The 15,972-nt window shown below is 39.4% G+C and overlaps 1 protein-coding gene across 2 annotated transcripts in view; it reads right to left on the bottom strand.

The window, feature by feature from the left end:
* glsb (glutaminase b) overlaps positions 1–15,972 on the bottom strand; it is a 34,010-nt gene that overhangs the window by 16,715 nt on the left and 1,323 nt on the right. For both annotated transcript variants that reach the window (XM_054615665.1, XM_054615666.1), the window contains exons 2-7: positions 9,744–9,840; positions 9,420–9,541; positions 8,335–8,464; positions 7,195–7,274; positions 5,861–6,024; positions 4,798–4,856 (exon numbers count right to left, since the gene is read on the bottom strand). In XM_054615665.1, the coding sequence (XP_054471640.1) occupies positions 4,798–4,856; positions 5,861–6,024; positions 7,195–7,274; positions 8,335–8,464; positions 9,420–9,541; positions 9,744–9,840 (652 nt within the window). The remainder of the gene's footprint in view (positions 1–4,797; positions 4,857–5,860; positions 6,025–7,194; positions 7,275–8,334; positions 8,465–9,419; positions 9,542–9,743; positions 9,841–15,972) is intronic.

The following is a 15,972-nucleotide window of genomic DNA, read 5'->3' as shown; positions in this document are numbered from 1 at the left end:
GTGTTAAAGAGTCACTAAATGGGGTTTCTACACAGCTGATTGGGGAGAAAGAGAGAGGGGGGGGGGGATTGGGAGAGTGCGAGGAGATAGATATGGAAAAGGAAGAAAAAATTACCAACGTCATTTGACCTGCAGCAGCAGTCATTATTTCCCACAGTTCCTAAGTCTGGAAAATATGCAACAACATACAAAAACAGCAACAACATGTAGCCTTCAAGCACCATGTAACAACAGTTTGGGGGCATTCTGCCACGGCAACCATCCCACAGTTTTCCCACCGGGGTTAAAGCTAACTGGGCAACCTGATCAACGGCTTGACATTTGTGCTTCAGTATAGAAAAATGAAAACAACACATTGGAACACTGATGACAATGGTGAGCGGGTGTGGACACAGACACGCATGATTGTCTCGACAAATGTGATGTTGTTGTCTAGAAGCCAGTTTAACAGGTTTGCCCTGTCAAACTGCAGCATAAATCAATGAGGAACTGATGGAAACCTGTTTGATTTGACTACTGCAAGGACATGAGTTACTGTAAGGCTCCTCAGGAGCCTATGTAAGGAGGAGCTTACTGGACTATGTGGCATTAAAAGCATAAAACAAGTAGATTTCTTGTAATAGATTAATTAAAAATACAGTAGTTGTTCTTTTGCTTCATCTTAGCCCAGTATAGATCTGCTCACAGCAGTGCCAGCTATGTTTAAGAAGTAGTTAAACATTGTATATGCTTTCCTTCAGAGAGTGAGATGAGAAGATCAAGGGCTTGTTTAGCTAGTTTGGCATGAGGACTGAAGCAGGGCGAAACGGCTAGGTTGATTCTGATTCTGATTCTTGGCTCTATCCGAAGTTCAAAAACACACCTAGGCATACCAAGGCTGACTAATCAAGACATTTTATTTCTTTAGAGGGAGTAATATGTTGGAACTAAATGTTCAGGTTGCCAGTCTGGTCAGGTTTACAAGCTTGAACCGGATAGATTTTTCATTGTGACACGGTCTTGCGACACACAAAATCAAAAAGTAGCCTACATCAGCAACCTGAGAAAACGGCGTCACAGAACTAAATCCAACTTTTGTTCCATTAGAAATAAGCAATATGACAACATTATTATCATAATATAATGTTTGTTTAGAGACAGACCAATGGAGTCAATGGAGTGTCTGTTAAGCGGTGTGCAGGTAGTGGTGGAAGAGGAAAGGGTGCACGGCGTGTTCGTTTACTAGAACTTTTTTTTTTTTTGAGGTGACGAGACAAGACATGGCAGATTAAGTGTCTAAGAAAACTAAAACAGCGATAATCGGCAATATTTGGGATTTGCAGTCAAAAAGAAGATCAGTTATCTCAGGCTCATTCAGGTGGCAACCTCCAGCTCTGAAAAGTGAAGCCAACCAAACCTGCAATTTCTCTACTGGCCAGCAGGGGAAGACTTCTCTGGTTGCAAAAAGAAGTCCAATAGTATAGAAGTCTATGGAAATATGATCCTACTAAACCCCATTGTTTTACAGTTTTTTTTTTTTTGTGTTTTTTTAAATCCAACAATTTGGCGCAGTGACCGTGGGATACTTCTCAGTTTTGTCATCCAAGTAACCGCCATAGGTTTAGTATCATTGTGCCTGTGTGGAGACCAAAGCCTACCAACAACCAGCGACCCCCAATACCTTCAAATTTCATTTCTACATTCCTGGTTAGGTGGGGTCCCCCTGCTTTCAGTCTTTTTGCTAAGCTAGCTAAACCTGTCTGGACCACTTTGTCGAATGTGTAACCAAACACAGAAACAGGGCAAAGGTACTTTAGCATTAATGTGGGGTCATGTTTTTGTCCACCTGTGGAATGTAAGCTTAATTTTGTATACTTCGTTTAGATCTGTTTTTGGCTCCTTATAACTCCAGAGGGAAATATCTGGCTCTTTAGCTGCTAAATGCTCCACCCTTTCACCAGCTGGTTGCTAAATTTATCTGTCTGCCGTTTGGTACCGGCGAATGAAATGTACAGTTGTTTGTTAAAACTCTTCCTGACGCTGCTGAAAACAACATTAATGAGAGCTGAGAAAGTGATCAAAACAGTAGAGTTGCAAGCCATTTAAAAAACAAAAAAAACAATGTAAAAAAAATTTGCTTATATAAAAATATTGTGTAGCTTTATCGTGATGGCATGAGATTGAAATCAAACGTCACATCTTACTCTCTGAGAGAAAGCCAATGTTTATTTCCTAACATGTTGAACGATTAAGAACTGTTAAGCTACAACTAAAAGTCAATTTACCATATATACTTACTATATATTTGTGGTTTTATACAAATGTGGGAATTATTTTAATATTGGTCACAAACGTTTGGAATCCTTATCCAATGTTTCCTTAAGCTGCCTTAGTAGTCAATTCTAGTATTCACATTCCAGAAAGTAACAGTTCTCCCAAGTGTCCTAAAAGCGGAAGTAGAAAACTGTTTAGTGTCAAAATGCCTGCATAAATGGGAGTGGCTTTTTGACACATGATGCAGCTTTATCCTGCACATTCTTTTGTGAAACTGTATTAAAAAAAGAAAGAAAAAAGATGTGCGCATACTATTTGAATGGTCCTTTAATGGAATATTCATTAACATCCTGCCCTGCTGAGCAGCACAACGGAAAGGTAATTGGTACTTTGCTTAATAATAAACTTTATGGAGCCAACGTTATAAACATGCCATTGTATAATGGCCTAACCCTTTTGACAACTATGTTTTGGATCTTTTTTCTAAACACACAATTTATACATCCGGGCAGTGATTGGGATAAGAAGAGTAAAACCACTTGTTATCGACTTATTTAAATATACCATTATCGACTTCAGTTCAAGTGGTGGCTTTGCTTTCATGGAAAAAACGACAGCACAATTTTTAATCTAAAAAGGCTAAATATATTAGGCTTAATATATTTAAGTTAACGAGGGTTATGTTTGCATGGTGATAATGCACAACAAGCACAAATGGAATGTGATTTTAACAACATGTGGACACTGAAAACACACAGGTCCCAGACCCTGCTAGTATTGGAGGTTCAAAATCAAATCAAGATCAAACAGGCCCCATGCTTCAGCATGCTTTGTCATACATAATGGATGATTTTGGAATCATCCACAGTTTAATTAATCTGTGAAAGATTTCATTGAAATCCTTCTCTAGATTTCTTCCTCAAGAAAACAAAACAACCCCCAAAACAAACTAACAATAATACCATCTCCAAGCTTTGGTATCACATTATTTCTTTAAAAAAATCAATAAGCATGAATCATGGACGATTAATATATTATTATTAAATCCAAATTCAGTTCAAACTGCTTGGGACAAAAGCTTGACATAACATCAGGTCATCTCCAGAGAAAGCAACAGTCAAATACCAGCCCTTGGCAGTGAGAATTTTGAAGCAATTAACACGGAATGTGTAAAAAATGTATTATTCAATAAAGCAAGAAGAAAAATCAAACGTCTTTGATTGAGTCTTGCATGTGTAAGAAGGTATTTATAGACAGCTCTTGTATGAGTGTGTGTCAATGGGAGTGCTAATAATCCACTGCTAGCATTAACTATGTAAAGAGAGGCGGGTTAGGTTAAAGAGTTAAAAATTAAACCTGAGAATGAACATTAACAGCTGTAAGGAGGTTAATACCCTGGACACTATTTTTAACTATTTTTTGTGCCTAAGTGACAAATACAGTTTTTTGAAACTGGTCCATTATTGAAGGAAAACGCAGTTTCAACAACCAATGGAAGAAAGACACAATTTATTCCTCTGCAGGGGTCCTTTTAATAATGCTGAAGAAACTTATAACAATCTGAGCAGTGGCAAAAAACAAGCACTTTTAGTGGACGTTCATAGACTGGGGGAGTTTCCATGAGCATGCCGTTCACAATGTTCTCCCTCAATACTGGACCAAATTAAAACTTGTGGTCCACATTAGTCACTTAGACACAATAACATGGGAAAATGATTTAGAAAAAAACCAAAGTTACCCTTTAAGGCAGATTTAATCTCTTCTTTGTTAAGAGTGAACCTGTGAGCCACATCTCCTTTGATTTGATGGACTATGGCCGTTTCAATTCCGAACTCTCTGATTGAAACGGTGTAACACCAAACTTTGGTGACAAAATGGAGGAGCTGTGGCAGGTGAGGTCTTATCGCAGACCGGGGCAGGTTTGCGTGCACCTGTTTTTGACTAGCTCTCCATCCAGGTTATTTTCAGCAGGGCCAATAACAAGTGTGTGTGTGTGTGTGTGTGTGTGTGTGTGTGTGTGTGTGTGTGTGTGTGTGTGTGTGTGTGTGTGTGTGTGTGTGTGGGTTTGCCAGGGCTCGCTAAGTGCCTTCAGGAAGGATTAGCACAAGTCTTAATCACCACAATAAGACACATGGCAGTGGACTTAACGTAGTGACCTAGAAATGACTCCAGTTGAGTCAAGAGTCATAAATATCTGAGCACACTGGGATGTCTATAGTCTACTGAGTAAGTAGCAATACCACCAAATGATGACTTGGGAAAAAAAAAAAAGTGTTGACATGGTGTTAAATCAGCAAAACCCTGCATTACTGTGAGTGGGTTTCATTGTGTTCAAACAAATGTAGGTTAATTGGGACACTGTTAAAGCGTCAAATTCTATCTGCTGCTTATAGTTGTGCTAACCTTGATTTTAATTACTTGATAAGGCAGCTCACTGCTACCCACCATACAGGAATTATATCAGGTTTCAGTGGAAATGACAAACAGACTGGACATAAAAACACACATGAAGGTGAGGGGGGGGAGAGAGTGTTTTGCCTTTACCTTAATCAGTGAAGTACAAACAATAGCGCCAGCATTAACCATGGGGTTGTGGGGCTTATCTGCAAAACAACAAGAGTTCAGTTAGCGTGGCATACAGGATCAAAGTGTAAACACTTGGTCATGTCTGAGAGCTCTGTATATAGACAGGTCAAACACTGACAATCAAATACATGTAGCGCACACATTGACTCAAGATACAACAGATAAAAAATATCTCCTTTAATAAAAGTATATATATGACATAGCAGCAGAAAGTATTTAATCTAGAGGTTTGATTTGAAAAGTTGACATGGCATGTAACCAACTGTTTCTGTTCATATGTTTGTAGGTTTTTGGAAATACCCAGCTTGGCAGGCTGACAAAGTTTGTGTGCAATTTTGTCTTCACTGTATCTGTACGCAACAGAAGCCGTTATGTTATTAACTAAACCGAGCTTAGTGTCACACACCTTCAGAACTAACGGTTTGCCAACGCTGACTACAATTCAAATCCTGCTGGAAACAATGCATTTCAGTACATTAAAAAATTAAATTACAAAATTAAAAAGATTATAAACAATTATGACGCAAGTAAGCTTGCGCACACAGCTTGGCACCAGAAGTAAGGCAGAGTGCAGTAGCTTGTCAATAGAAATATTTTGTGCCCAAAATCAGTAAATAATCGTGATAAATAATCATAATCTCATTATTGATCAAAATATTGTTGATCAACATTTTGGCCATAATCGTGCAGCTCTACCTAGTGACTTTGGGGTTGTGGGGTAATGTAGTAAACAGTGTCAGTAACTGTAACAGCAGCATGCACAATATTCATTTTTTCTAAACACTATCCATGTTTTTTCAATTATTTACATGCAACTTTATCCTAAATACTTCCTTGTTTACAAGATAAGAAAATAGTAATAATTGAGATGCTGACATTGTCAGTTGTTACAAGCAGTTTGGACACAGAGCATGTGATACTATAACTCAATCCCACTTTCTGCTCAATGGTTTGAGAAAAAAGGAAAAACTAATACCTAAACAGAATACAAAATAAACAGATGGAAGGAGAAAACGCTCACCATCTTCATCCAGGAAGAGCTTATTAAAGCGCAGGCCACTGGGCTCCTTCCCAATGAAACTGTGCACATACTCTGTGCTGTGGTCATGAACGGCCACGGCATACTTCAGGGGTTTGACACAGGACTGCAGACAAAAGGGGACCTTGGTGTCTCCTACTGTGTGCCTACAGAAGACAACAGACAACAAGTTATGTAAGTAGACAAAGCAGCTGCAATACAAATCAGGATTAAGGACTAGTTGAACGCTGACTGTACAAGAATGACGCTGCCAACTCAGTGATGGAAGGTTTTTACTTTTTGCTGTTGGTGCTTTTATACAAATCTTTCAAGCTGCTATTTTGGCCAGAACCCCCTGGGAAAAGGTACCATCCGGTCTAAATAAAAAGGTAAATCTTTTATTTTTAATAGAATTAAAAATATCAGTGATTAGAAATAACACATTCAGAATGAGAAACATGAACAGACTACAACATTAAATAAATATTCTAAAGTAAATACTTATTAAGAAGATGCCATTTCATAGAACAATGTGGGTGTTTGGGGAAAACCATAAACGTCAGTGACAGAGCGTTCCAGCATGATAATACAATCAGTTCAGTACCATGTTATCTTTATGACATCTGCTTTTACACAAACATAACATATATACATATACTCTCCATTGTAAATTTACAACGGCCTATCAGAGAACAGGCTGAACAAAACACCTGCTGACGTCATTATACTACCCTTTGGACTTTCTCCTAGTTACGTCTTTACTTGGAAATATGGGGGGCTTTTACACAGTAGAACCAATCACCTTTATATTATAATGCAGCATCCTGCAATAAATCAAACCATAAAGCTAAATGCTTCTCTGATACATATATTAAGCATTATTACATGGCTTCGATGAATACTCGATTCTGATTGGTCAAGTCTACGGGGTGTTACTTCTTTGTAGCAGACCGCTGGTATGAATAACAGGCGCTTGCTATGGTTCTCCGTACACAGTTATAAGAATATTAAAACGTTTTTAAACCAATATTCTGTGTCAAATACTGTGTCTAATCATTATGTGGCACTTCAGCCTAAAACAACTTTGACAAAGGGGGATTTTAGTAGACAGTTAGAAACTGAATGTTTTACTAATATACATTATGAAAGGTTAGCATTCCTCACTGACGCCACTGGATGCAATTTGGTGAATTATGTAACCTACAGGATCTCTGTGATTTGACGGAGGAATGCACACAGCACAGAGCTAGCATTGTAATGTTAACTGAGAAAACGTCATACAAACATTTAAAAACGTCACAGTATCGCTTTCACACTTCTCACGGCTCGTGTCTCACCTCTGCCCATCAACTGTGCACAGGGAGACGGCCCACAGGTCGGGGCTGAACTTGGCAAGCTGAGGAATATAGTCGGCAACCTGAAAGAGAGGTAAGGCAGGTGAAAATGTGTCGACGCAGCAGCGGTTCACCTGACACCGCTGACGTCTTCCAAATCCTCATCTGTTGACCAAAGCAGAAATATTCACCCTCAGATACCCCTATCAAAAAGGAGTTACTTTATGACAAAGTACTTTGCCCGTTTTATCTCCTTCCATTAAATGTATTAAAGCAAGTAATTTCCCATATTTCCAAGAATTGTGTTTCTATGCTTCAGTACATCCACACAAAGCCATAGTTTTTGACATTTGAATACAAGGATGTTGTAAAAGACGTTGTTCTCATTGGCTGTGATGCTCAGTTTAGCGTGTGTTGCTAAGACAGACAAGTCCTCATTTCTCAGAAAAATGCCACTTTATGTCAGAATGTTTGGAACATATGTGGCTTGTGAAAAATGGGTCCAATGTTTACTTTGGGGACTCTGCAGTGAAAAAATTGTCATATTCTGTTTTCACGGTAACTTCTCCCGTTTAATGGATAAAATTTTTTTTGCAATTATGAAATTGCAATGATTTTTGCTGATAAATAATATGGTCATCAAAATGTATAAAGGCTGAAGAGACTAAACGGTTCTTGGGAAACATTGTGGAGTCTGAGAATCAGTACCTAATAATTTCTGCTGCACTCCCTCTTTAAATGTCTGAACATTCTGGGAGCTAAAACTTTAAATGACTTGACACAACACACAGAAACCGGCTGCCAAAGAGACTTCTGCACCAACGTGTGAAAAAGGCTGCTTGCTCACAGCTGCTGGGAACAACACTATGATCTTTTTTGTACATATTCTGGGGTGGATTTTTCCTTCAGGTTTAAAATGGTAATACAGTGGTTTTCAATCAGATGAGGGTGCTGATGGATCTGTAATGAAGGACTGATGTACACCATTGATACCAGCTGAATGCCGACTGAAACCTGACTGTTAAAACAGAGTGATGGGGTTGAATCTGTATGGGCTAAATCATTAATGATGATGCACTGGGAGAAGCAAAAAAAAAAAAGAAGAAAAAAAAGTAAATAAGAGTCATGGATTTAAGGACACACCTGCCCTCCAGAGAGTTTTTTGGCACTCTCATACAGCTCATCAATATGGGAGGTGAAGGACTGGAAGTCTGGGATGACGAACTTCTTGCGGAAGGCCTGAGTGAGCAGGACAATGTTGCTCTGGACACACCTGATGAATAAACCACAGATAGCATGCTAAAAACACTGTGACCGCCGCATGCAACCGGAGGAAAAGTTTGTCAACCAAGTTTGCAACCCTGAAGTGTGACAAACTTCTATGAATGTTAATAAAAGTGGCTGATGAAGAGGCTTCATCATAGCATATTGATCAGCTGCTTTTTAATCAATATAGTGTCATCCAACATGAATCCATTTAGGGATGAATGATCATATATATATATATATATATACACACACATCAGTGATCAAACCACAGACTGTGGGAAACAATGGTCATAGTGCCGGTGACTTTATCCAAGGGTTTCTCTGGAACATGATGCTCACATTTTAGGTTACTGCTAGGTCAAAAAAGAAATATGAGAAAAGTGGAGCGCCTCTGTGGACAAATGAGTCCAAGGACAAACTTCTCCTTATGCATTAATGGGATTTTTATGGGACCACAACACACACCAGAAGTAGTGAAACTTAATTATAGCGTCCTGTAGACAGAAATCTATTGACTTCTATTAGTACTTTGAAGAAAGGAGGGAAGTTGGGGATTTTCAAATGAGTGCAATCTGGAGTTTCCTTTGACCAAGTATGCATTAGCTAATGTAAAAAACACATCTTTGGGCACTTTCACATTTTATCGAGATCCAGTTGTGGTGCATGACCTTACATCACATCTATTGATACCATTCTTAATGCGTTCAGGAAGAGAAGGATCTCATGCATAGACTATATTGTAATGGAAGTGCATATCTCAGAATTGCTGTCTAAATGCTTTTTAATGGATGCATTTTTTTTGCAATTATGAAATTGCAATGATTTTTGCTGATAAATAATATGGTCATCAAAATGTATAAAAGGCTGAAGAGAGTAAACGGTTCTTGGGAAACATTGTAAAAACAAGCCACTATGATGTACAGACAAGCCACGCCACGCCACGCCACGCCACGCCTTACTTCTTGAATAGGTGCTTGTCCAGCGTAACGCCATCTGTTGTGTTCCTTAGAGTTTCTTTGAGGGTGTCCATGCATTCCTTCAGTCTGGGATCTCCAGTGCGAAGCCCGGTGGCCTTAAGCGCCTAAAATTAAAAGAGTATTTAGAAAACACTTCTGAATAGAAACAATGGCCCTGTTAAGACATGTCATTAAGTAGTAGGGCGATAGCAACAGGGCCAATGCAAAAGAAACAATTGAGTGAGGAGACAATTTGGTGTTAATGCACTTGTTAATGCTGTGACATAAGCACCAACCATCAGGCTGAACTGAACTTGAAGGACTTACTGTAAGAAATTTATGGGCAGGGATCGTCTCTTGACCTTCTGCGACTGTGTGGAAGAGCAGGTCTTCCAAACTGGGGAGGACGTTTGCATTTATTCTCCTAGGTTGGAAAGTGGTGGAAAGACACAAAACACACACGTATCAGACGGAGCACTTCAAGTCAGGTTAACGTTAACGGTGTGGGGGTCAACTCTGGAGTAAAATACATGGGGTAAGCAGCAAAGCATTTGTTTTTGTGTAAGTTGCAGTAAATACAGTGCCATTGCAGTGAAGGCATGGTTCATATGCAACACGATTGCCCTTTAGCACAAGCTACAATAAAGCCTATTCGCACCTGGCTTGCCAGTGTAAACACAGAGCTTATCTGCAGCTGTTGATACAGTCTTATCACATTAGCAATAGCCACAGAGGCGTGTGTGTCTGTTTGTGAAACATAGCGCGCAAAGCCTTCATTGAGCAGGACATTACTAAATGTTTCCTGTTGGCAGTGCTCCCTGATGGGTAACACTGTGTGAGGCTAGAAATCGGGAGATAAAGACAGATCAAAGCTGGTGTGGCTCCAAGAAAATGGGCTAAATTTGTATAGAGGGCCCTGATCCCGATAAGAGTAATGTCATACTGATTATAGGAAATACCAAACTGAGTTATAAATTCCTCTGTGATATAGCTACACAACGTGCCTTGTAAAACCGGCCCACATTTAAACTGTCAACAAGAAAATACAGCCTGCTTTACAGGTTTCCATTAATATTTTACTGGGCTCTGTAGTGTTTTGCATAATTTCCAAAGAAAGAGGAGAGTCAGTGTCGGTCTGTTGTGGCAGGGAGATTGCGTCATGTGGACGGCATGCTCATCTCAAGCCTGAGTAAAGCGCTTAAAGGCAGTTTTTTTTACTTTTAACAGCTAAAACTTTAGAGGTGCGTCCTTTCACAAAACTTTAGAGACAACATCAATTTGTTTCGGAAAACCTTTCAATCTAGACAATAGTTGACACCAAATACAACCAGGGCAATTTAGTACTTAGTAGGCATGGGACCATATGAAAATGTAATGTCACTATTCTCTTGGCCATAATAATAATAATAATAATAATAATAATGCAAGACATAATCCCAATAATCATCAAAAACATACTGGAATTGCTTTGCCTTATATTTTGTTAAGAAACTGATTTAATTTATCTTAAGTAAACATCAAAAGACTAAAAAATGAAAACTTGAATAGGGTAATCATAATTCTTAAGAACCCACTGCAAAGCGAACTAGACTGCTTTTTCAAGTCACTCATGTGACTATATGTGGTACTGTATCTCTAATAACTTGATTACACAAACATAATGCCCCAGTACGGGGCGGTAGTGTCTGGAGCAGTGTTAGACCAGGCCTAAATTCCAGGAATTCTCTAGTCTTTAGCGCTGCCCAGCCCTCTGTGACTCTTGGATTAATAAAGCCAACATTGTGGCCTGTTCACACGCTGGTCATGACACAGCGGCATGGTCATCAGTGGGGCAAACTCCACTCAGTGCAGGATCAGTATTCAAAATGGTCTCGTCCAATCGAATCAGTCATTTTCTCTCAATAACTAGCTGCAACTCTTCCATTTGAGCTTCAGGTTGATTCTGTACTGTCCCACTCAAGCTCCTCTGTATGAAGATCATGCATCACATTAGAGAAGTTATAATGCTGTTCAATGCAACCTTTTTCCATGAATAACCAAACTTGTCCTTAGAGGTACCCTATTAAATTGAAGCTTTACATGGTACAGATGCTTCTAATTCAACACTGACAGGGCAATGACCACATCACATGAGCCACACCAGCGTTTGATATCCCCGGATTCAGTCGGCATCTCCTTTCCGCAATCCTCTCTTCTCCTTTTGGTACATCCTCTGCTCTCCACAGAGTAAACACTCCACATACAGCCAAGGCAACTGCGCCTGAACATGTGCAAACAAGCCAAGATTGACAAAAATGATGTCCGTCAGGCATGCCTAACGCAAAGGGAGTGTTATTGACCCGCACATCTGTCACTACAACAGCGTTCCATACAGCAGTCAACAGGTGCACCACATTATCACAAGGCAAACGGCAAACAAGTGTGCAACGGATGACACACACCTCACAGAGACATGTTTACGAGTAAGCTGAATTAAGGGTAGAATGATGGATGAATGGGAGGTTAATCATATTTTAGAAAACCTGTGAAACTGTATTTTAAGAGTGTTTGCCGTTGCAATCTGCAAGAACAATGAGGGCAAATTAGGAAGTATTTGGGCAATTAAACAGGCCTATCTGTAAATAAGTGACTACAGCACAAGGAGAATTTTTCAAATACTTGCCTGAGGGCATTTTTTTCTAAAAGGTGTATCAACAATGTGCTCATGCAGTTCACCTGGTAGGACAGGTGGCTCAACAAGGCGGAGTTCTTTATTGCAGGGCAGAATGTGACCCATTACCTTTTGCTGCATGTAATCCTCTTTTTCTAGTCTGTCCTGTCTATTTAATAAAAGGAAAATGACCCAACATTTTTTTAAAAGTGTATAAACTAGGGAGCAGATCAAAAGCGGAATTATCCAAGGATGACACTAAATATCTTCCTTGAGAACATTGGCGCTAAAAGGAGATGGAAATGATTTGTGTTTCAATCAACATGTTTGGGGTGAAAAAAAACTCTTCTACAGAAGTTAGCGCTGTATGCTTTGCATTGCTGTAATCCACCAGTAAACAAAGTCGAAACACAAACAACAAATTAAAAACAAAAAGATGAATGAGAGATGTATGCATTGAAACTTTTTTGAGCAATTGAGGAATTTTTAATCGAACTTTGTCGTTAACATACAGTCTTTTCTTATGAGTTACTTCAAAATGTGCATAAAAACGTTGAATTGAAACGCGGCTTTATTCTAATAATTTCTCTTCAAATTATTCCAGCATTGTTTTCGTTGTTTGTTCAGATCTGCCTCTGGCATTATACTGACATACTACCATTAATGCAACATGCTGATGAGTAGTTTTAATTTCTGCCAAGGCGTGGTGTAATTAAAGGCCGAAAACAGACATTGATCCACTGCTGGCTTTGAGTTGTAATCCCGGCAACTTGTTTAACACCACTAACTCGTTTTTTGGGCAGTTTTAGTGGACTTCCTGCAAGATCAGACAAACAATTAAAGAAGCCCCAGGGAAGTTTGTTCTGAGATCAACAGCCATTGTGGTCACTAAAAGATACACGAAAATACTGTATAATATACATGCTGCAACTGAACGTCATCTATCATAAATACTGACGGACAGCTTACTGCGACAGGATGGGGCAGATGGCGGAATTAACATTTGCCAAATATGCATATCACATAATTTTGCGGATGGTTGCTATTTTCAGTTCACCAGCAGACACTGGACTGAACTAAAACTATGTTTCCACTGCTTGGTTGGGCTCTACCAGACTGTGTGCTTTTCTCTGATTTTTTTTTATTTGATTTTTTTTACTGTGGATAGTATCCAGTTAGTTTGGGCGGGGTTTGCAGCTGGTCTGCCATAGGCTCGCAGTTTGAAACTGAGGGGACATTATTTAGAACTGGACATCAAACAGAGGCACTTTGTCAATTGTATGGCACAGTTTTGGGTGACAAAAAAAAAAAATTACAATTCTCTCTGACCAATCAGCGGCCTGCAGTGTTTTTACTCCACCTTTTAGTATTGACTAAGCTCGCTTGGAGCCTCGATTGAGGTGGTATTAAAAAGTTTTTAAAAAAGTACCAGGTACTATCCACAGCTTTTGCTGTAATAAATAACTCTTCTAATGTGTAACAATGTGATATGCTCGGTGGAAACGGCCGCTTTAATGACCAAAACTGCCGAACAAATCAGGTGTTAATACAACCCAAAAACACCTCGTTTCTCCCTACTGGTACATTTAAACATCCTCTTCCTCTCTACAGGCAGATGGCTCGGTCCATTTGTCTCTGGATGGCTGCTCATTGGTGTAAGCAGAGCACTTTGAGTGTTTCCTGGATACTAGGTAAAGATTGGGTTGTGATATCGATATCTATTTTTTTTTTTGCTGTGGAGGATTTACAGCCCAGCGAGGTGGCCAGTATTTTATTATTCACGCAGCATTCAGTGCATTTATTGTTCAATTCACCTCATGTCAGTGGTCAAGCCATCTTAACATCCAAAAGCTAGCTGTAAATGACTATTCGTTTATATGGCCTGAGAGTGTGGGGATATCCAGGGTCATATCAGTGATCTAAACACAATTCACAAAGTAGTGTGTGGGCTTAACACCAAATGTCTTTCACTTTCCAAATCTGTCATGTGTTTCACAACAGTCATTTGTCTGTTCTAATAATGATATCTTAATCTTATCCACCTCAACCCCTTTTAAGCAGTCACTGATCCCACAAATTGCTACTGGTAGAGGGCAATAAGCCAAGGAAACTTATGCTGTGCAACACGTCTGTGAGGCTCTCAGGAGGTATTAACATTCAAACACTGTTTTCCTAAGTTTTACCAGGAATCAACTCCAACGGTTTGGCCTCTCTCTTAATTCACTACTAGTTTACAGCTCAGTCTTCAGCTTGAACTGCGGTGTCAATTTGATCAAATTCAACATTTTTGATCAATTTACATTTTCAATATAGAGCCATAGAGGAGTTTATGGATTGTTACTCAATGCACAGAATGAATAAACTGCTTTTCCCTCTGAGAGTTTTGTGTGAGGCATCATCAGTTATTCGGTCGACACTTAGTGATGATACCGCCCTGTCCTGTTGAGCCTCATTTCTAAGTCAGAATATATCCCAGTATTTTTTTTGGCTACACTTAGCTGGCTCATAAAAACTGCCTAGCTTCAAAAGCCTGCGATTCCACCAAGCCGTCCAATTCAGTTCAGGTCAGTTCATTACACATTAGGACGGTTAAAGAGAAATACATGGACTGCAGTCCCTGTACAGACAGCCAGCTGGCTGCCAGGAATATGACTTGAAATGTGAAAATAAGTATTAATTTCATCCGCAACATAAGGAATATTGAACATTTGGGCCATTTGAAAATGCCAACAAAACAGGATGGGCTTAAAGTACCGCTATGAATCTGAATCAAGAGCTTTGTGTTCACTCATGTCTCTGGACAGCGGACTTCAAAAATCAGTACTGGGCTTTGTGGTGAGAACATGCTCTACCGTAGTGTCATGATATGAGAGATTGCATCTCACTCTTATGGGATAAATTGGGTGATTTGGAGTTGGGTTGTATGAGGTACTGTAATCAGTGTAGTACCTACAGGACATGGTGGTTGGCACGCCCTGAGTTTAGAGAAACAGGCAGGAGTATCCACAAAGGAGTAAAAGCAATGTACTGATGTGGACGAGGCAGCAACAAAAAGTATTTAAAGACACCTACAACAAAGAACCACCCAGAACGAATCCATATCAGCTTAAGGGCACGCTATATTCATCATATTTCCACCGCTTTATCTTGCCGTCAGATAGCTCTTTCCAACGGGGAACTGAACGGAAAGTGAAACATGGCATTCTTGGCAACTGTTTTTGTGGTTCTTGTAGAATGGAAGAGAGCATAATGAAAGTGAAAACATATCGATGCTCTCTTCAAAACTTCAAGGCTGTCGACAAAACAGTTGTTTTTTTGTTTTTTTTTCACTTCAGCTCCCTCATCAGAAAATATTCTAAATTTAGCGTACACATTGATTAAAATATATTTTGTTGCTGACCCTTGTCCACAGCAGTACATTGCTTTTCTCCAGGGCTGGTGCTCTGGACAAATGTGCGGACTGCCATCTACTTTTAGCAATACACTGATTGTGTAAAAGTGGCTCACACAACCCCACTTCAAATAATACCCTAAACTGTAAAAAATCTGGTATTTTGTTTATAAATATATATTCTGAAAGTTGAAATTTCTCATAGTACAATCCTTAGAAACTGCTTTGAGCTTTATTTGATCATCCTCATCCTTGGACCTGTGCGTTATTCTGTCATTACAAAATGGCAAATACAATTGGGACTGAACTTACTGATAAACCGCCAGCCAACTGCATAGACTTGGACAAATAGTACAATTTAGACATGAAGCAGTCGCAGTTATAAAAACAAATTGGCTTTCACGTCTACAGCCCTATATGGAAGTGGCAGTGCTTCTGCGGATATAAAAAGGACTAATAAATCAGGGAATGATAAAAAGATAAACTATGCACAAATAGTTGCCATGCATTTGAAT

Source organism: Anoplopoma fimbria, chromosome 16, assembly GCF_027596085.1.
Source record: "Anoplopoma fimbria isolate UVic2021 breed Golden Eagle Sablefish chromosome 16, Afim_UVic_2022, whole genome shotgun sequence".
NCBI lineage: Eukaryota > Metazoa > Chordata > Actinopteri > Perciformes > Anoplopomatidae > Anoplopoma > Anoplopoma fimbria.
Note: the sequence above shows the minus strand (reverse complement) of the source record. Positions and strands in the feature narration are given on the sequence as shown.